We start from the raw sequence: 17005 nt of genomic DNA, 5'->3' as shown, positions 1-17005 counted from the left end.
GCTTGAGAGGATGGATGCTGAATGTTTACTCTCATGAGGGAATCTGGAAATACAATGACACATTCAAAAATAAGGCAGTTCCTATTTAAGGCAGAAGTCAGGAAGAAGTTCTTCTCTCAGAGAATTGTTAATCTTTGGATCAGTAGTTGATAGATCATTGAAATTAATCCAGGCTGAGCAGGAGAAATTTTTAAATTGACAAGGAAGTCAAGGATTATTGAGGTTACAATCAGATCATCTGTGAACTTATTGAATGGTGAAACAGGTATAAGGCTATGATTCTTATGATCTTAAGAATGTAACTGGATTTCAATTGAAATAAAATTTAAAGACACATTGTTAAGTCTCTTTTCCACAATGCAAAACACATTATTGTGAGGAATTTGCACGAAGAATTCACAAATAATTTTCTCCATGTAAGACAATTTTTTAAAAAAATATGAACATGGCTTTTTTGATCACGTAGGAAATTTGTGCTCAAAGCTCTGGAAATTTACTTTGAAATTTTTAAGCTTGCATCAAACAATACTGAAGGGTTCAGGCTCTAAAAACAAGTCAAGTAAAAGTCTGTAATAAATATCACATGTTTTGAAATTATTGCCACATTATCCAAAAGCAGAATCAGGAAAAAGCAGAAATAATAGTGAAGTGAAAATAATTAATTTTCTTTCTTGGTGACTGACCATTATGATTAACACTGTTTCCCCACAAGATAATAATTGATGAATCAAAGGAACAAAATTTGTACATAATGTGTGCATATTTTAACTCAAACAACAAACCAAAAAGTGTTTTGTAACCAATGTGGTTCTATTAAAACCTATTTCCAATCCTTGAACTACATAAGCATGGACTGAGAGCAGTACAGCTACATTTTACAAAATAACATATATAAATGAAAGTCAGAAATTAACTAGAAATTCCAATTTGCAAGCTACTGAATATAACACTCTCTTTACATATAATTAGCCAATGACACATTTTTTTCTTTTCTAATCCCCCCTACCACTCCTTTTTAAAGGTAGCTTTTTCTTATATAGGGCAAATTTCTTCTGAATTATTTTATTCAATTACCCTGCATAGCTTTTTAAATTTGTATTTATATAATAGGGCACTAAAAGAACAATAAACACCTATAAAAATATTACATTGTATTCTTCGGGACAGCATATAATGCACAACACATAAATCTTAAATGCAAATGTTTAACAAATAGAACAACTTCAGCAAGTACTGCAGTACATTGTAACAGGCACATTATATGTATATACACATTTAACTAATTGTTTTTACAAAAGTTTTTTTTGTTCATTTTTTCACAATTTTCGTTATACAACAAACACTTAACAAAATATATTACTGTGAATAACTTCTGAGAAATGTTACAGGTTAAAGTTTCTGATGTTGTCTACGTAGTTTTGCAAAGCAAAAAAATAAAAAGCAGTCTGAAGCTGCAGAAGCTTCATCTTCAAAGAAAGATGCTGTAGACATCAAATTGGTCAGAACTCAGATCACAAATACTACTCTGATTTATCACAATAAAGTTCTTTCAAAGTTTTGAGTTCCTCGATTAGCTGCTTGTTTTGGGTTTCCAGCACTGCAACACGACTTTCCAGACACTTTACATATTCCTTTTTTCGACGTCGACATTCTTTGGCAGCCTCCCTGCAAACAGCAGAAGCAAAAATGGAACGAGAAATACTTGATATGCTATGCAACATCAGGGCTTCTGGAACAATTCCAGTATTATAGGTCAACATGATTCAGCAACACAAACCCCCAACCCTCCCCAAGCTCCCAAACTTGCAAGTGAATTCATAGGCTAGATTAAAATACAAAGCAAAATGGAGTACATCATGCTCAAAAGTGTCCCTGTTCCAACTCCACCTGGTAGTCCATGGAACTGCAACATCTCATGCCTGGGTCAGAGTTCAAAAAGTATGAAAGTGGCAGTTTGAAGCTGTTAATCTGTTTTATGGCAGTACAAGTCTTTTAGGGCCTTGAGCTCCTCGATAAGAGTCTTGTTTTGATTTTCAAGCACAGCGACTCGATTTTCAAGACACTTGACATACTCCTTCTTCTTTTTGCGACATTCACGAGCAGCCTCCCTGGAATTAACAGAAGGCACATCATAGCGACAGCCGAAAAAGGGAAGAAACCGACTAATCTGTATACTTTGTCTTTGTAATGCCATCCTTAGAGCGCCACTTGAGGATCCCCAGTCCTTGAGCTACGACCTGTACCAACCAAAATCAGAAGCTGCTGGCTTTGCAACTTCCCTCGCAACACTCCAAAATCTAAATCCTATTTATGGAATTACTTGCAGCCAACCAGTATGAATGCCAGGACTGGGATGCAGTTGACTCATCCCCATCGAACGACTTTTGACAGGTGACACACCACATCAAATTGAAGTACTGTATTCAGATGTAAGGTTCTGTCTGGGTTGAAGTATATAGCCATAGCAATGAAACAAGTAATTTGATCACTTTCCAGGGATCACGTTTTTTGGTTTGCAAAACACAAGTCTGTGCAAAATTATTAAACAGAATAAAAATATTACCATTGTCTATTTTCATCAGTCTAAACATATTAACTAAGACCTTTGAAAAGCAACAAGAAATGCTCATCCTTCCAGTTATTTCTGAGGACACAATCAAATAGTGTCAAAAAATTCTATTGATCATAATACTAAAGGAATTATTAGCTCATTGTTCATTATTAGTTAGATTTTTCCTGAGTCATCCTTTTGCAAAGACATTTTAAAATTACATAAAATGTTAAAATACTGAAATGAGCTGGGGCAGCACAGTGGCTCAGTGGTTAGCACTGCTGCCTCAAAGCACCAGTGTCCCAGGTTCAATTCCAGCCTTGGGCGACTGTTTGTATGGAGTTTGCACATTCTCCCTGTGTCTGCGTGGATTTCCTCCGAGTGCCCCAGTTTCCTCCCACAGTCCAAAGATGTGCAGGTCAGGTGAATTGGCCATGCTAAATTGCCCATAGTGTTAGGTACATTAGTCAGAGGGAAATGGATCTGAGTGGGTTGCTCTTCGGGGGTCAGTGTGGAGTTGTTGGGCCGAAGAGTCTGTTTCCACACTGTAGGAAATCTAATCAAAATAGCAAAATTAAGCATATTTGGATTTTCTTTGGTTTGCCAATTTCACCAAATAAAAATCACTGTCCCCAACCCTCTTAGGTAGTCCATGCAACAAAAATGTCTTATACCTTGGTCAGAGTTTAAAAAACCATTATTTGAAGCTACTTATGCATTTTTCTAAAATCTTGACAGAGATGTAAAATGCTCATGTAAACAATTTCTCCAAAATTAGCAAGAGGAAATTATAGAGCCCAATTAGCTACTGAAGCCTAAGTCCAAATGTTTACAAAATGTTTGTAAACTACCAGAACAATTACAAAACAATAAATTCAATGACTAAATTAAATTATAATGTAATTCTTAACAAGATAAGCATGTTATGTTTTATCTTGGGCTGCATGATATCACTTTCAACATCCATAATACATATATGCAACATACAGAGTTAAAGCTTAAGACTGTCATTTTATCAACAAAACACAGCATTATGGCAGACCTCCTAGTACAGTTAGTAAGTTGACAGCCAACAACATATAATTTTATGGAAAATATTGAAATTTAAAAAAAGAATTCTTTAATTTGTGAACTGTAATTTTTCCTTGCTGCTGAAAACATAATACTACCTTTAAATGCTTTTTTGAATGCCACATTCCTTAACTTAATACATGTGGAAATACTTCTGTAGTATTTCAGACTGGTGATAGTTATTTGTTGCAAATCTTTCAACAATGTATAAAAATTGGAACTTTCAATAAATTTTCATTCAAGCACTGCTTTTTTTTTTAAATTGTCAATTCTTGCTTACATGCTGCAATGGCAAGCCTGACTTTCTCAGCTTCCCTTTGTAATAGGCTTGCATGATGGAGCATCAGTGAAGAGTGTTCAAACAGCAACGTTAAAGTCAGGACTGAATGCAGCTGCACAGAATTTCCTTTGAAGAGAAGCTCAAGATTTGTTTGTTGTAAACTGAGTCAAAAGCTATGACTTAAGGACTTCAAAATATCTCTGTCAAAATAGAAACCCTAATATTACCACAACAAAAAAATCATGCAGGAGGATCGCAAGAGGAATAACCATTGGCAGGCCGTAGGATAATCTACTAATGCATGAGGATAAAGCAAAACCAGGGACATACCAGGAAGAGGGCATGCTATTAACCCACAGCTAGTTAGATTGCACATAGTTGGTGTATGGCATTACTAGGTCAATCAGACCTTGCTACATTACAATCAGAGACTACCAATCTCTGCACGTAAAACTCCCATTGATGTAACTCAACTTGCGTAAATTATTTTTCGAGAAGACACTGCATGCAAATAATACTGGTGGTTGTTGCAAAATATGCTTATAATAACAACAAATTATCAAAAGAAAGCAAAGATGCAAAATATCTTTATTTCATGAAATTAAGCACATTTGAATTTTCATCATAACATTGAAATAGTACACAAAGACAACCTTCAATTTATTGATGCCTAAAAGGAAAATAAACCCATATGCACTTCCCTATGTAGTTATAATATGACACATACACAGAATATACCACCCAGCAATGTCCTTTTTAAAAATGTTAGTATTTTCAAAATGCAGTCATAACTTTCAATAAGGATCACCATTACGATAAACCAGATTAGAATACAGAGTGAGGAGCCACATTTCTAAATTGTCACATTAGAAGGCTGGTTCAAATGGTGACCAAAGGATTGACACAATTTGAGAACTTTTATAAAAATATTTAAGTCATTCACAATTTATTTAAGATACAACACTTCGATTAGTGAATTAGAATGTTAGACTTTAAAGTAGGTCCCCAAGCCTGCTAAGTTACCAAGTATTTCCAATGGTGTTATTGGAAGTGTCAAAAAAAGGATACACATTTCTTTTTAAGAGGCATTGAAAAGTGTAGACCAGCATCATGTCATAAATAGCAAGTGCACAATGGAGAAATTAAAGAAACCTGTTTTGGCCTGGTTTCTTGGACTATGACAGTAATATTGTGAAACAAAGAATCTAGATCAAATGGAGTTGCAGTTTAAATGTCAAAATTTTAAAAATCAATTTTTTTTCAATGATATGACTTTGGATTATTTCAACACTTCCCTGCATCAATGGGCATGGATAAAACTGTTATTGCACTATTACTGGCAGTAATGCTGATGTAATTTTTCACAAAGCTTTAGGGTCTTAAGTAGAAATAGCAATTTTCTTGAGGGCAAATGACTATTGCCACCATTGAAGACACAGGCCTTTGAAGAAGATTTAAAATAAGCTAAGTTGTACCAAGATAAAGCCTCTTGACAGCCAGCTGGCCATTGGCTCTTCCTGCAATTGTAGATGTGTGCTGAGATGAGAGGGAGCAGAGCAGGCAAAATGCAGAAGACTAGCAATGCAAGAGTACAGAGTTTGAGCATCCCACTTTTTACTTTTATGTAAATTTCAGGCAAAAGTTTGAGGTAGCAAGGTAGAAATGAAAATGAAGGGAATGAGCAGAAATTTCACCTGTGTTCAGAGGCACATTTTAAAGCATGTATGGTCACACATCATAGTGTGCAAAACACAGCCACCCCTGCTGAAGTCGGGTTCCAAATTTAAATGGGGGCTGAAAATTGGATTTCCTTCTGCACACCAATTTCATCTGCTTGTTCAGGGTTTGGAAGCCTATTAACAGCATGCAAAGTCAGAGTTTGTAAAGAAAATGGAAAACCTTCTGAGAAGTCTGGAACATTCTGAAAGTTAACCGGAAGGTGTTTTCAAGATGGCTATGTGGCCTGTCATGCCCATATTGGCTCTCAGAAGGAAGAATTTACTGAGACAGAATCACAGATAGTTACCGAAGCTCCTGCGTTGTAATGTAGATGCACTTTCAATACATCCATTTGTTATAGGGATAAGTCCTTTAAAAATAAATTCACCCTTACAGTGACCAGTCCTAATGCATTTGTTTACATGCATTACAGTGATTTTTCATTGCAGAAAGCAACGTACTGGAATAATATTGTTACAAAATATCTTGCCTGTTTGTATTGTCCACTATAATTCAAGTAGTTCTGGCTGATAAAAATACATAGTATTGATAGATGAATAAAGGCTAGCTGTCTACTCCTCTACATTGATTGACAGGCACTCTGCTTTGAAATTAAAAATTAGTATCAGTTGTTCTGTTCTTCTCAGATAGCAGTCTATCTTTTGCATAGTTGTGGCCATTCAGAATACTGACCGTGTTTCACATGCTAATGCATCTTGGCACAAACAGTGTTACATTAATTTCAGAAATGAATGACAGTTTCAAAAAGTTGTAATAACAGAGTGGTTTGATGTGGTTACTGGTTTGCTGAGGCAAGCTAATATAAATATTACAAGGATTTTTCACATTGCAGAATACATCTTTTCTCAGACTCAATGAGATAGACACTTATTAGATGGCAAAATGTTCATTTTTCCATTGATGTTGCAGGCAAACTACAATAAGTAGACATGGAGGTTAGATAGGGACAGAGAGGTGGCATAAGTGATCTGAAGGGGCTTGGAGGATAGATGGGGTCATAGAATTAGCTCATGGTAATCTAAAGGGAATTAGAAGACACCTAGGTGCAAAAAGGTAGCAACAAGTGATCTGAGGGCATTGAGAACACTTGGGCTGGCATGGACATTGGATGCAGGGAGTAAAAGCTGAGGTTTAGGGGACATTTGTATGCTGTTGGGAACTAGGATGCTACGTTGGAGAACTAAGGTAAGCCTTTGAATTGGCCTGTCTCATACCTGCATTCCTCATATATTCCAGTGCAACATGGAAACTGCACTGCAAACTTGAAAATACAAATAGGAAAAAGTCGCATGTGGGCTGGGTTTGCAGTTTGCAAGACACAAAACCACACAGTTCAGGTTTTCCTGAGTCCATAAAAAGATTCAGTTCCAGGATGTTATGGTTGATGCACAGGGAATTCAATGCAGATTTTCATAAATTCACTGATGATACCCAATACTACTTCATCTCCACTTCCGTTGTCCATTCCAGCATCAGTAAATTGTGAGGTGGCCTATCTGACTTCAGGTGGGCAAGAAACTTTGCCCAACTAACTACTCAAAGACAGACGTTATTGCCTTTGGCCCTGTCATAAACTTTGTTTCCTTGCAATTAAATCCCCTCTCTCCAGACATTTGCAACCGTAGTGTTATACTTGACATTCAGGTTAACATCTTATCACACACCCACAGCATCTCGAAGACTCCCTAATTCCTTTTTCATTACATCACCAGACTCAACCTTTGCTGCTGAAATAAACACCCGTGACTTCATTATCTCCAGGTTGACTATTCTAATGCAGTTTTGAATAGCCTTCAAAAAATTTTAAGTCATTCAAAACTCACTTGTCCATGCCCTAACTTGCACCAACTTCCACACACTAATCTGCATTGACTGGAGGCTAAGAAATATCTTGATTTTAAGATTCCCCTCATGTTGAAATTCCTTCATTGTTTCAATGCTTGCATCTCCATGCCTTTAGTTGTCTAGATCCCAAGGTCTGGAATTCTATCCCTATATCTCACTGCCTCCCCATCTCCCTTTCTCCATTCAAGATTTTCCTTAAAATCATTCTCTTTGACCTAGGTTTTGATCATGTCACCAAACACCTCCTTATGTGGCTCAGCATCGCATTTGGTTCAATGACAGGCCTGTAAATTGCACTGGAACATTTTCTTACATTAAAGGTGCTATTCAACCCAAGCTGTTGTTGGAACAAAATGCCAAGGAGAGTCAGCAGGAACTGGAAAGTCAGCCAGGTAAGATTTTATACAGAAAGCATTGAAAATTTAACCTGAATTAACCAGTGCAAACTGAAACAATGGGATACGACAATAGTATCAATGAATGGCTAATAACAATATGCACTGGCTTTACGCTCTATTGGGAACTTGATACCCAATAGCAAATAAGCATGTAGGTCCAACAGGTGAAGAAGTAGGCAAATGTTATGCTGGTATTCATCGTAAAAAAATTTGAGTTCAGGAATGGGGTTGTCTTTCGGCAATTGTACAGGGCCTTGTTGAGACCATACCTGAAGCACGGTGTGCAATTTTGGTCACCTTAAGAGGAAGGATGTTCTACCTATGGAAGGTATACCAGATTGAGTTACAGAGAAAAGTGGCATTGATTAATAGTATATTCATTGGAGGTTTGAAGAATAAGTGGGGTTGGGGTGGGGGGTGTGGCGGGGAGTGGCGGTTGTTGGATCTCACAGAAACCCATAAAATTCTAAAAGGACTAGACAGGATACATGTTTCCAATGACTGGAAAGTCCAGAACAAAGGATCATAACTTAAGGATAAGGGGTAGGCTATTTAGGACTGAGATGAGGATAAATGTCTTCACCCCGAGTGTGGTGAGCCTGCAAATTCTCTGCCTAGAAAGGGAAAAACATTGACTATTTTCAAGAAGGAAATATATATAGCTCATAGTGTTCAAAGCGTAATGGGAGAAGCCAGAACAGGGTACTGACTTAAATGATCAGCCAAGACCATATTGTCTCAAATGCCAAATGGCTTACTCCTGCTCTCATTTTGTATGTTTGTAAGTTACTGGCTATTTCTTGTACACAATCTGCACCAATTCATGGTAAAACGGATGTTTCACTGTCTGCAAAGTTTTCTCTTCAGCAATACAAGCATCATACACAGATTGAAAGAAATTGCTTGTCCCTCAAAACAGTCCCTCAGGTATGACTGTCTCTTTTCCTAACGGAGGGGCTGAAGCAGGAATGACTAAACTGGATTTAAAAGCCTTCCTCTCTCACGGCAACCGCTATTTCTAAATCACTTCACCTTGGACCTAACCAACAACTGGGAGTTGCTTTAGCAATACAATGCTGATCGGAGTCCATTCCAATGAAAATAAACTAAAAACCAAGAAAGAACTGTGGATGCTGTAATTCTGAAACAAAAACAGAAATTATAGTTATAATTAAATTATAATTATAATTTCTGTTTTTGATCCATTCCAATGATTTTGGAAATCTCCAAATTCTAGTGTTCAGGTCTGAACAGGTGTGATTTACAGAAATCATCACTGAAAAAAAATATAGGAAATGAAATCTAAGATAGTGGTTGGCTCTGAACAAACCTAAAACAGTGCACATTTATACCAATAACAAAGCTCCAAAATCAAGAATCAGCAAAACTGTTTAATTATTTTTGTGAATAAGATACCCATTTCTTCATTGCAGTACATTCTTTTCATTACAGATTCTTTTTTTAAGTGTGCAATACAGCGGATTACCTATTTTCTGATATCTTACCTGTTTTTCATTAGCCTGAGCTCCCGTTTACGTGTAGCTTCTTCTGCCAACTGTTGTGGACTATGCAATGTCCCTGGTGAGGTTGCCATTACCACTCCTTGAGGTAAAGTGGTAGTTGGGGTTCGGATTTGGTAAGTTGGCATATCTCCAGTGGCAGCTGCAAGACAGGAGTTTTATTATTAGTGAGATGTAAATCAGTGGCCACCTTAAAACTTTACTCTACACCTTTTTAGTTACACTTCTTTTAAAAGTAAATTGCTATATAAAGTTTCTTACCCAAATTTTTCTTCTCCCCACTATTTCAGAAACAACCGGTAATTCTATACATGTTTACTGAGATTAAACATCTGAGATTTTACAGAGAAGAAAATTTGAAAAGGTGAAGGCACAGTTGACAATTCGAAACATTTCAAAGACAAAAATGGAAGTAGCATGCCAAAGAGATTTAGAGGATGGACAGTTGGTGAGGTAGCTAAAAGTCACTGAAATGCAGGGAAGGCTACAGTCAAAGGACACATAACTTCACTGAGGTTATAAATGTTGAAAGGTTGAGAAATACTGATTTCTCTCCACAGATGCTGCCAGACTTGCTGAGATTGAAAACAACTAATTGGTGACAAGAATTTGGTATAGGTTACAAAATTATGAATTATAGTTTATATAGGATGACAAACTTTGAAGAAGGCAAGCACTGTGGAATAAAACAGTGGATAATGATTTTAGTAATAATGATGAACTAGGAGAAGATTTCTGGACAGGAAATCAATCTTAGTGATAGACAGGATATAATGTTTTCTACTCAGATGAAGATCAAATCTGATTATGTGGGATATACATCATCTGATTCTGTCTGGGGAGCTATTAAAATGGAAAATAGAGTTGAGATAATAATAAGAGTTCATAGTAAAGAAACTGTATTCTTTTGCTATGTGAAGAAAGTGCAGAATAAGGTGCAATCAACCTACATTCAGAAACTGAATACATGTACAGATGCACAATTAGTATTACTAAGAGTCAGTATGTCTATTGGAAAAAATATGGGAGCCAAAGATGAAGCCTTCAGATATTTTAGAGAGGTATAACACTGGCAAGGTAGTGATAAAATCAACTTTTTAATGTAGACATAAAGAATTATAACCAAATGAAAACAATTTATTGGAAGTGGCCATGGAAGATAGAGTGGCAGATTATATCTGCAAAGGGTTGGAGGAAGATGGAAAAGCTCACATTACCACACAGTTGTATTATAAAGAATGTAACTGACGATTGACTCAGATGATCCTGAAGTGTATAGAACAAAGGTGGCTCACAAATTCAAAAATTGAAATTACAGGTGCAGTAAGCAGAGCTTGACATTAACAATGAATGGAACTTGAAGAGGAAAAGCTTAGATGTGGAATTCTGATTCATTACTACCTGCTTAGAAATGTGAGTAGCTCAATATGGGTTGTATGACTAATAATAAATACCTTCACTATCTGTGGGAAAAAGCTTGGTTCTTTCTCAGTGTTACCAATACTAGAAAGTCAGTAAGGAAACGAAACTTGCATTACACCAGCATCTCAAGGCTTGCATCAATATTAACACATTGTGACAGTTGCATTGCTTATGAACGTCAGGATTAATAATTTCATTAATATAAAATAATCATGGTCAAATTCTCAATTAGTTTTTAAAATTTCAGTTTATCTTTGTTTTAATCACATTTAATTTATGGGACTGTTGAAAGGGTCTGATTTTATTGTCATAAACAATTAGAGCTGAAAATAACAATAATAAAAGGATAAAATACTGTTGACAGTAGTTGTATCTCAGAACTCTCAAAGCAAGCACCAAGCCCATTGCTTCGATCTATGGTGCACAGTAATTGATGTTACAAGGACCTCTTCACTTTCATATAAATTGCAAAGCTAAATAGCACTTTTTTAATACACATACATTCACTTGTGGGACATGGGCATTGCTGGTTGGGCCAACATTCATTGCCCTTCCTTAGTTGCCTTTGAGAAGGTAGTGCTGAGCTGCTGTCTTGAACCACTGCATGTGCTGTAGGTAGGCCCACAGTGCATTAGAGAGGGAATTCCAGGATTTTGAATCAGTGACACTGAAGAAATGGTGACATATTTCTAAATCAGAATAGCAAATGTCTTGGAAAACCCTTCATTTAATAACATGTAGAACATGCAGACAGTAGTGTTACAATGAATCTGCTTTCCTTGTCCTTCTGGGCAGTGGTCATGGATTTGGAAGATGTTTTTGGAGGACCAATCTCCTACTCTGTTCCTTTTTCTTATATTTTGTGTAGTACTCCACGTTGAGATGCCATCCTTATCTCTGACCTGCATCAGCAGTGCTCACTTCCCTTGCGAGGCTGGCATGGTTTCAGTGCAATCAGTTGAAAACTATTCTCTATCATGAGGTCAGGCAAAAGTCTATTTTAAGTACAAGCTCGCTGCCATTTCACTGCTATCTAATTATATATCCATGAATATGTTAGGACATCAATTGATACCAGTTAATTATTGGAAACATATAAAACATTAATTTTCAAAAATAAAAATGTAATAATCACAGGATAATTACAATAATTGACAGTCCTGCTCCAAGTGTGAGTACTGTGCACTTGGTTTCTGAATCTAGATATTTAGTGTAAATTAGCATCAGTAATGGTCCTATTACAGAATCTGCAGCATTTAACTATATTTCTGAACTCAGCACAAATCCTGAGTGGTAGCTATATTCTACCCTTCAGTTGGTTTCTCATCTGTTTATGCTAAATTCCCAGTTTTCAATTTAAGTTACTCTAGAGTCTTGGTCTCACTAAATAATATTATTTTGATTTTAAATGTTATCATTGATGTACTTTATTCCATATATTACATTTATATAATATTTATATTAGCTTAATATGTGGGAAGGTGATGGCCTAGTGGTATTATCTCTGGACTGTTAATCCAGAGACCAAGGTCGTGTTCTGGGGATCCAGGTTCGAATCCTGCCACAGTAGATAGTGGAATTTGAATTCAACAAAAATCTGGAATTAAGAGTCTAATGATGACCATGAATCCATTGTTGATTGTTGGAAAAAAACCATCTGGTTCTCTGATGTCCTTTAGGGAAGGAAACTGCCATCTTTACCTCTTCTGGCCTACATGTGACTCCAGACCCACAGCAATGTGGTTGATGCTTAACTAGCCCCTGGGCAATTAGGGATGGGTAGTACATGCTGGTCTAGCCAGTGACATTATTATCCCATGAATGAATTTTTAAAAAGTTGTCTACTCCCATTTAAAGCAACATACATTGAAAAATTCTTAGCTTCTAATCTTGTTACTTTAAGTATGTAACAAAATACTGTCAATATTTTCCAGATGCATCCTTTTGAAAACACTTAAAATGAACTGATTTATAAACCCTACCATGGGTGCAGGTTAATATACAACAGAAGGTAATTTTTAATCTTGGAAATCAAAATTCTTTATTTTATCTCAAGATGTTCTAATTCGGGATCCTGATGCATTGTATTACTGAAGTTGATAATAGTACCTTTTTCTTCTAACTTTACCTCTTTATCCACAGTTTAAGTGCCCTGAAATTGCTTTCACCACACATTTCATGAGATCATTATGGTTGGAATAAAGTTTTTTTCAGTTTTACAATGCCAGTAAAATTTGCCTGTGAAGTTTGCTCTCCCTATCCACTGTCCCCTTTCTTAACTGTTAGAACAGGGCACTTGGAAAAGTGTTGCTCAGTGGCATAGTGTATATTTTTCCAAGACAAAAAAAGGGATGCAAGGGCAACCCACACCTGAAGGTCATCTTTAAAAAAAAAAGCAACATGTATAGTAATGAATACAGTTCTGTCCAAATGCTGTGCAAGGTTTCACAAGTTATTACAATTTAAGCAGGCTTTGAGTTAACAAAACTGTGTGCTTAATTACTAAATGTAAGAAGATAATAATACAATACACAAATTAAAAACAAGTCCAAAAAAAGGGCAAATGTTGGAAGATATACTGGTCATTAGATAACAGATTCTTGATAGTTAAGTAGGCAATTTTGTGATTCTTGGCTTTGAGTGAATTTTTTTTGTCCTGACTACTTTCAACTGTGATTGGCCATACTCATGGGGAGGAGATTTTACTTCGCTGATTTCCTTTTGACTGGCTTGCTAGCAAGCTGGCTTTCGGTACTCAAAGTAAGGGACTCTTCTACTTCCAATGCAAAGGTGATTAGTGGGTGGTTTGTCAACTGTGACCTTTGAAGCACATTAGCACTTAAACCTAGGTTCAGGGACATAGATAACCGCAGACCATTGGCATATACAAGCACCGATATAATCCACCTTCCCCTACTAGCATTAACAGACCAAGATTGAGTCATGGAGGTATACAGCACAGAAACAAGCCCTTCAGCCCAACTCATCCATGCCAACCAGGTTTCCTGAACTAAGCTAGTCCTAGTTTCCTGCATTTTGACTCAAATCCCTCTAAATCTTTCTTATTCATGTACCTGACAAAATGTCTTTTAAATGTTGTAATTGTACCCACCTCCACCACTTCCTCTGGCAGCTCGTTCCATCTATGCACCACCCTGTGTGAAAAAGTTGATCTTCAGGTCCCTTTTAAATCTTTCCCCTGTCACCTTAAACTCATGCCCCCTAGCTTTGGGTTCTGGGGAAAAGGCCTTAAATTTAACTCCTGTTCTTCTGTATTCTTGAAAAGGAAGACGAAAATTATATCTTTCGCCTCAACAGCTGTCTTTTCTTCTATCACAGTCAGAGACAACTCACAGGAGATAACATTTCAGTTTGTAGTGCATTTTTCTCTTTTAACTCCATCCCTTCCACACTTCATTGCCACTTCGTGTGTGACATCTGTGACACTTTAAGAAGTGTACCTCATCCTGGTTTCTTTTAAGATAGAGTTTGAACAAGAGGTGAACAGCAGTCTGTGGTAATGTAAAGAGCTTGAGGCGCCTTGGATATTTTAAATAAAAATTGGAATAATAGAAGCAGCCTAGATGGGTGTGGCCAGCTGTCACAGACCAGCATTTCTAGTTTTTAGCTTTTACGTTCATCAGTTGCTACTGGAGTCTCAACAAGGTTGGAAGCTGCAGTAAATGTCTTCTGTCTGCTACTCTCTGTGAACTTTCTCGATGTTTTTCTCCGAGGAGTCACCTGTGAGACAAATCTATTTTCTGAATTTTGCCAAGGGGTATGTTTCTAACAGATGCTACTATATTGGAACAGTTAATTAGTAATAGTTACTGTATGTATTATTCTGTTAAGTTTTCCAATAGTTAAATTAATCTTACTTCTTCTTTCTTTTGTTGTCTTTTAACCATAGTGTTTGTATTTTGCTTAATGTCGAGCAGTTTGACAAGTCAAATTATATCTGGAACACAGCACGTTACATTTGCCTTTAAAATAAGAAAACGTTAGGATCTAGGCTACCTCCTTAAAATATTTCGAGTGGGTTTGGTCAAGTCCATAACACATTCTAGTATCTTTCTCTCTCTCCTGACAGCCACTGAATTTACATCTGTAGTCATGCTTTTTGGCTGTAGCAGTTCCTTTTTAATGTTGGAATGTGAAGTTTGATATATCCGTACATGATGCAGTGTGGTCATCTGTGGTCATGACAATTTGACCTTGTCCTCCAAAATGCATCTATTGCAGAAGTGACTGCTTGCAGGAATGGCAATGACACAGTGGCGATCAAGTCCTGTCTTCACATTAAGGACACCCTAGAAAGTGTTGCGCATATGCTAAATGAGACAGACTTTGAACATTTCTCACAACCCAATATTGGACAACCATGAGGGGCTGTGGGCAATCAGCAGCAGGAGAATTATATCCAACTACAATCTGTAACCTCATGATCCAGCAGAGCCTTCACTCCACAGTGATCATTTGCAGCAAGAGAGAATTTAACCATTGTCTCTTGACTTTCAGTTGTGTTACTATCCCTCAAATTAACATCCTGGGGTTTACCATAGACCAAAAACTGAATTGGACCAACGTTATAAAAACCGTGGCTAAAATAGGAGGCACGTGACTCCTAATTCTGTGGCAATTTACCTCCTGTGTCCTTATTTTCTGTTTACCATCCACAAAGCACAAAACAGGAGCATGATAGAATTTGCCTGGATCAGTTCAGCTCCAATAAGTCAAGAAGCATGTCACCTTCCAGGATAAACCAGCCTACAAATCCGTCCATCCCCTTGAATGTTCTTTCTAACTCCACACAAAGCAGCAGCAATGTGTACCACCACAAGTTCGCTGCATTTATTCATCAAGGCTCCTTCAAAAGCATTTTCCAAACTCACACCTCCACCACCTAGAAGGACAAGGGGAACATCTGCACCTTCTCCTCCTTAACTGGGACCTATATCTCAATCCTCTCCTGTTGTGGAGTCAAAATTCTGGAACTTCTGTCCTAACAGTGTTGGGGAGATTTCACTGCGGTGTTTAATGTAGGGCTAGGGAGGGTGACACTTCCAGCCCTGAAATGGTTAACAACAGCCAAGTGAGCTGCTGCAGGCGATTGCATGACTGCTGGAGCTTGTAAGGGATATGCATAATGTTAATTAAATCTTGGAGCCCGTAAATACCAGCCAGTATCAATTGCCCCATCGAAACTCGGGATTAATAAAGAAACTGATCGGAATCTGTAACTGTTAGACAAGTGTGAATTGCTCTATCGGAACCTGTAACTAGTGAGTGTGAATGGCTCTATTTAAGTCTAAAGTTGATAAGTGTAATTGACAATTTAGTTAAACGGAACCTATTGAAAATGGCTAGCCTGTCAGACGCATAGTAATTCCTTGACACAATGAACTATTGAATACGGGATCGGAACCGCTCCCAGGGATGGCTGAGCCATTGTCAAGCACAGCAGGAGCTGGACAGGCACTTCGATGCGGCCAATAGGAGGACGGATCCCCAGCGCGCGCAGATGAATGGACCAATGGGGAAGGCGAACTGACTGGGGACTCCAGGCAGCGCGAAGTATAATTGTGTCAACTTTGAATGGGAAGGCAGAACGCCTTCTCCAACGAATGCATGCTTGTAGATTCGTTGTATCAGTTAAGATTCTGTGAATAAACTGCTATCTGCGTCTAATCATAGTTGCCAGTGTGAGTCTCTCCTTCCAAAAGAACACGCAAAGACGGGACCCTCCGGGTCCGTCTTAACAACAGTGAGATTCCCAATACTCCAAATCCAATACAAGAAGACAGCTCATCAACCCTACCTCTTCCAGAATAGTTAGGGATAAGCAATAAATGTTGATCTTGCCAGCAACACCCTCAACTCATGAATTCTTAAAATGAAGCAAAAGTCTTATTGAAATGCTTTGTTATAACTGAGATAAGTCCAGTGCCAACTAAATATTGTGAAAACATCAAAAAGTCAGGGCTGTCTATTGATTAGCTAATGCTCACAATTAACATGCTTTTAAAACTTAATCTCCAAAAAATGTCAATTGCAGCTAAATATTGTCTAAGGGCTCAAAGTCAGTTGTGACATATACTTCCACACACTACTATAAAGCATTTGATAATTGTTAGCCAATGATACCATATCTCAAACAGAAATAGCCAAAAGCTGCATA

At 37.4% G+C, this 17005-nt stretch overlaps 1 protein-coding gene across 5 annotated transcripts in view; it reads right to left on the bottom strand.

Annotated features, from left to right (window-relative positions):
- Positions 1 to 823: 823 nt before the first annotated feature.
- Positions 824 to 17005, bottom strand: part of LOC122550087 (cAMP-responsive element modulator-like) — a 144029-nt gene continuing 127847 nt past the window's right edge. For 2 of the 5 annotated variants that reach the window (XM_043690638.1, XM_043690640.1), the window contains 2 exons: positions 9391 to 9547; positions 1540 to 2108 (listed from right to left, as the gene is read on the bottom strand). In XM_043690638.1, coding sequence (XP_043546573.1) covers positions 1964 to 2108; positions 9391 to 9547 — 302 coding nt within the window. In that variant the 3' untranslated portion in view covers positions 1540 to 1963. Of the gene's footprint in view, positions 2109 to 9390; positions 9548 to 17005 lie in introns of all 5 variants that reach the window. The other 3 variants (XR_006311740.1, XM_043690639.1, XM_043690642.1) reach the window with 3 other exon arrangements.

This window comes from Chiloscyllium plagiosum, chromosome 5, assembly GCF_004010195.1.
Source record: "Chiloscyllium plagiosum isolate BGI_BamShark_2017 chromosome 5, ASM401019v2, whole genome shotgun sequence".
Classification (NCBI taxonomy): Eukaryota; Metazoa; Chordata; class Chondrichthyes; order Orectolobiformes; family Hemiscylliidae; genus Chiloscyllium; species Chiloscyllium plagiosum.
The sequence above is the reverse complement of the archived record's forward strand: the minus strand, read 5'-3'. Positions and strand labels throughout refer to the sequence as shown.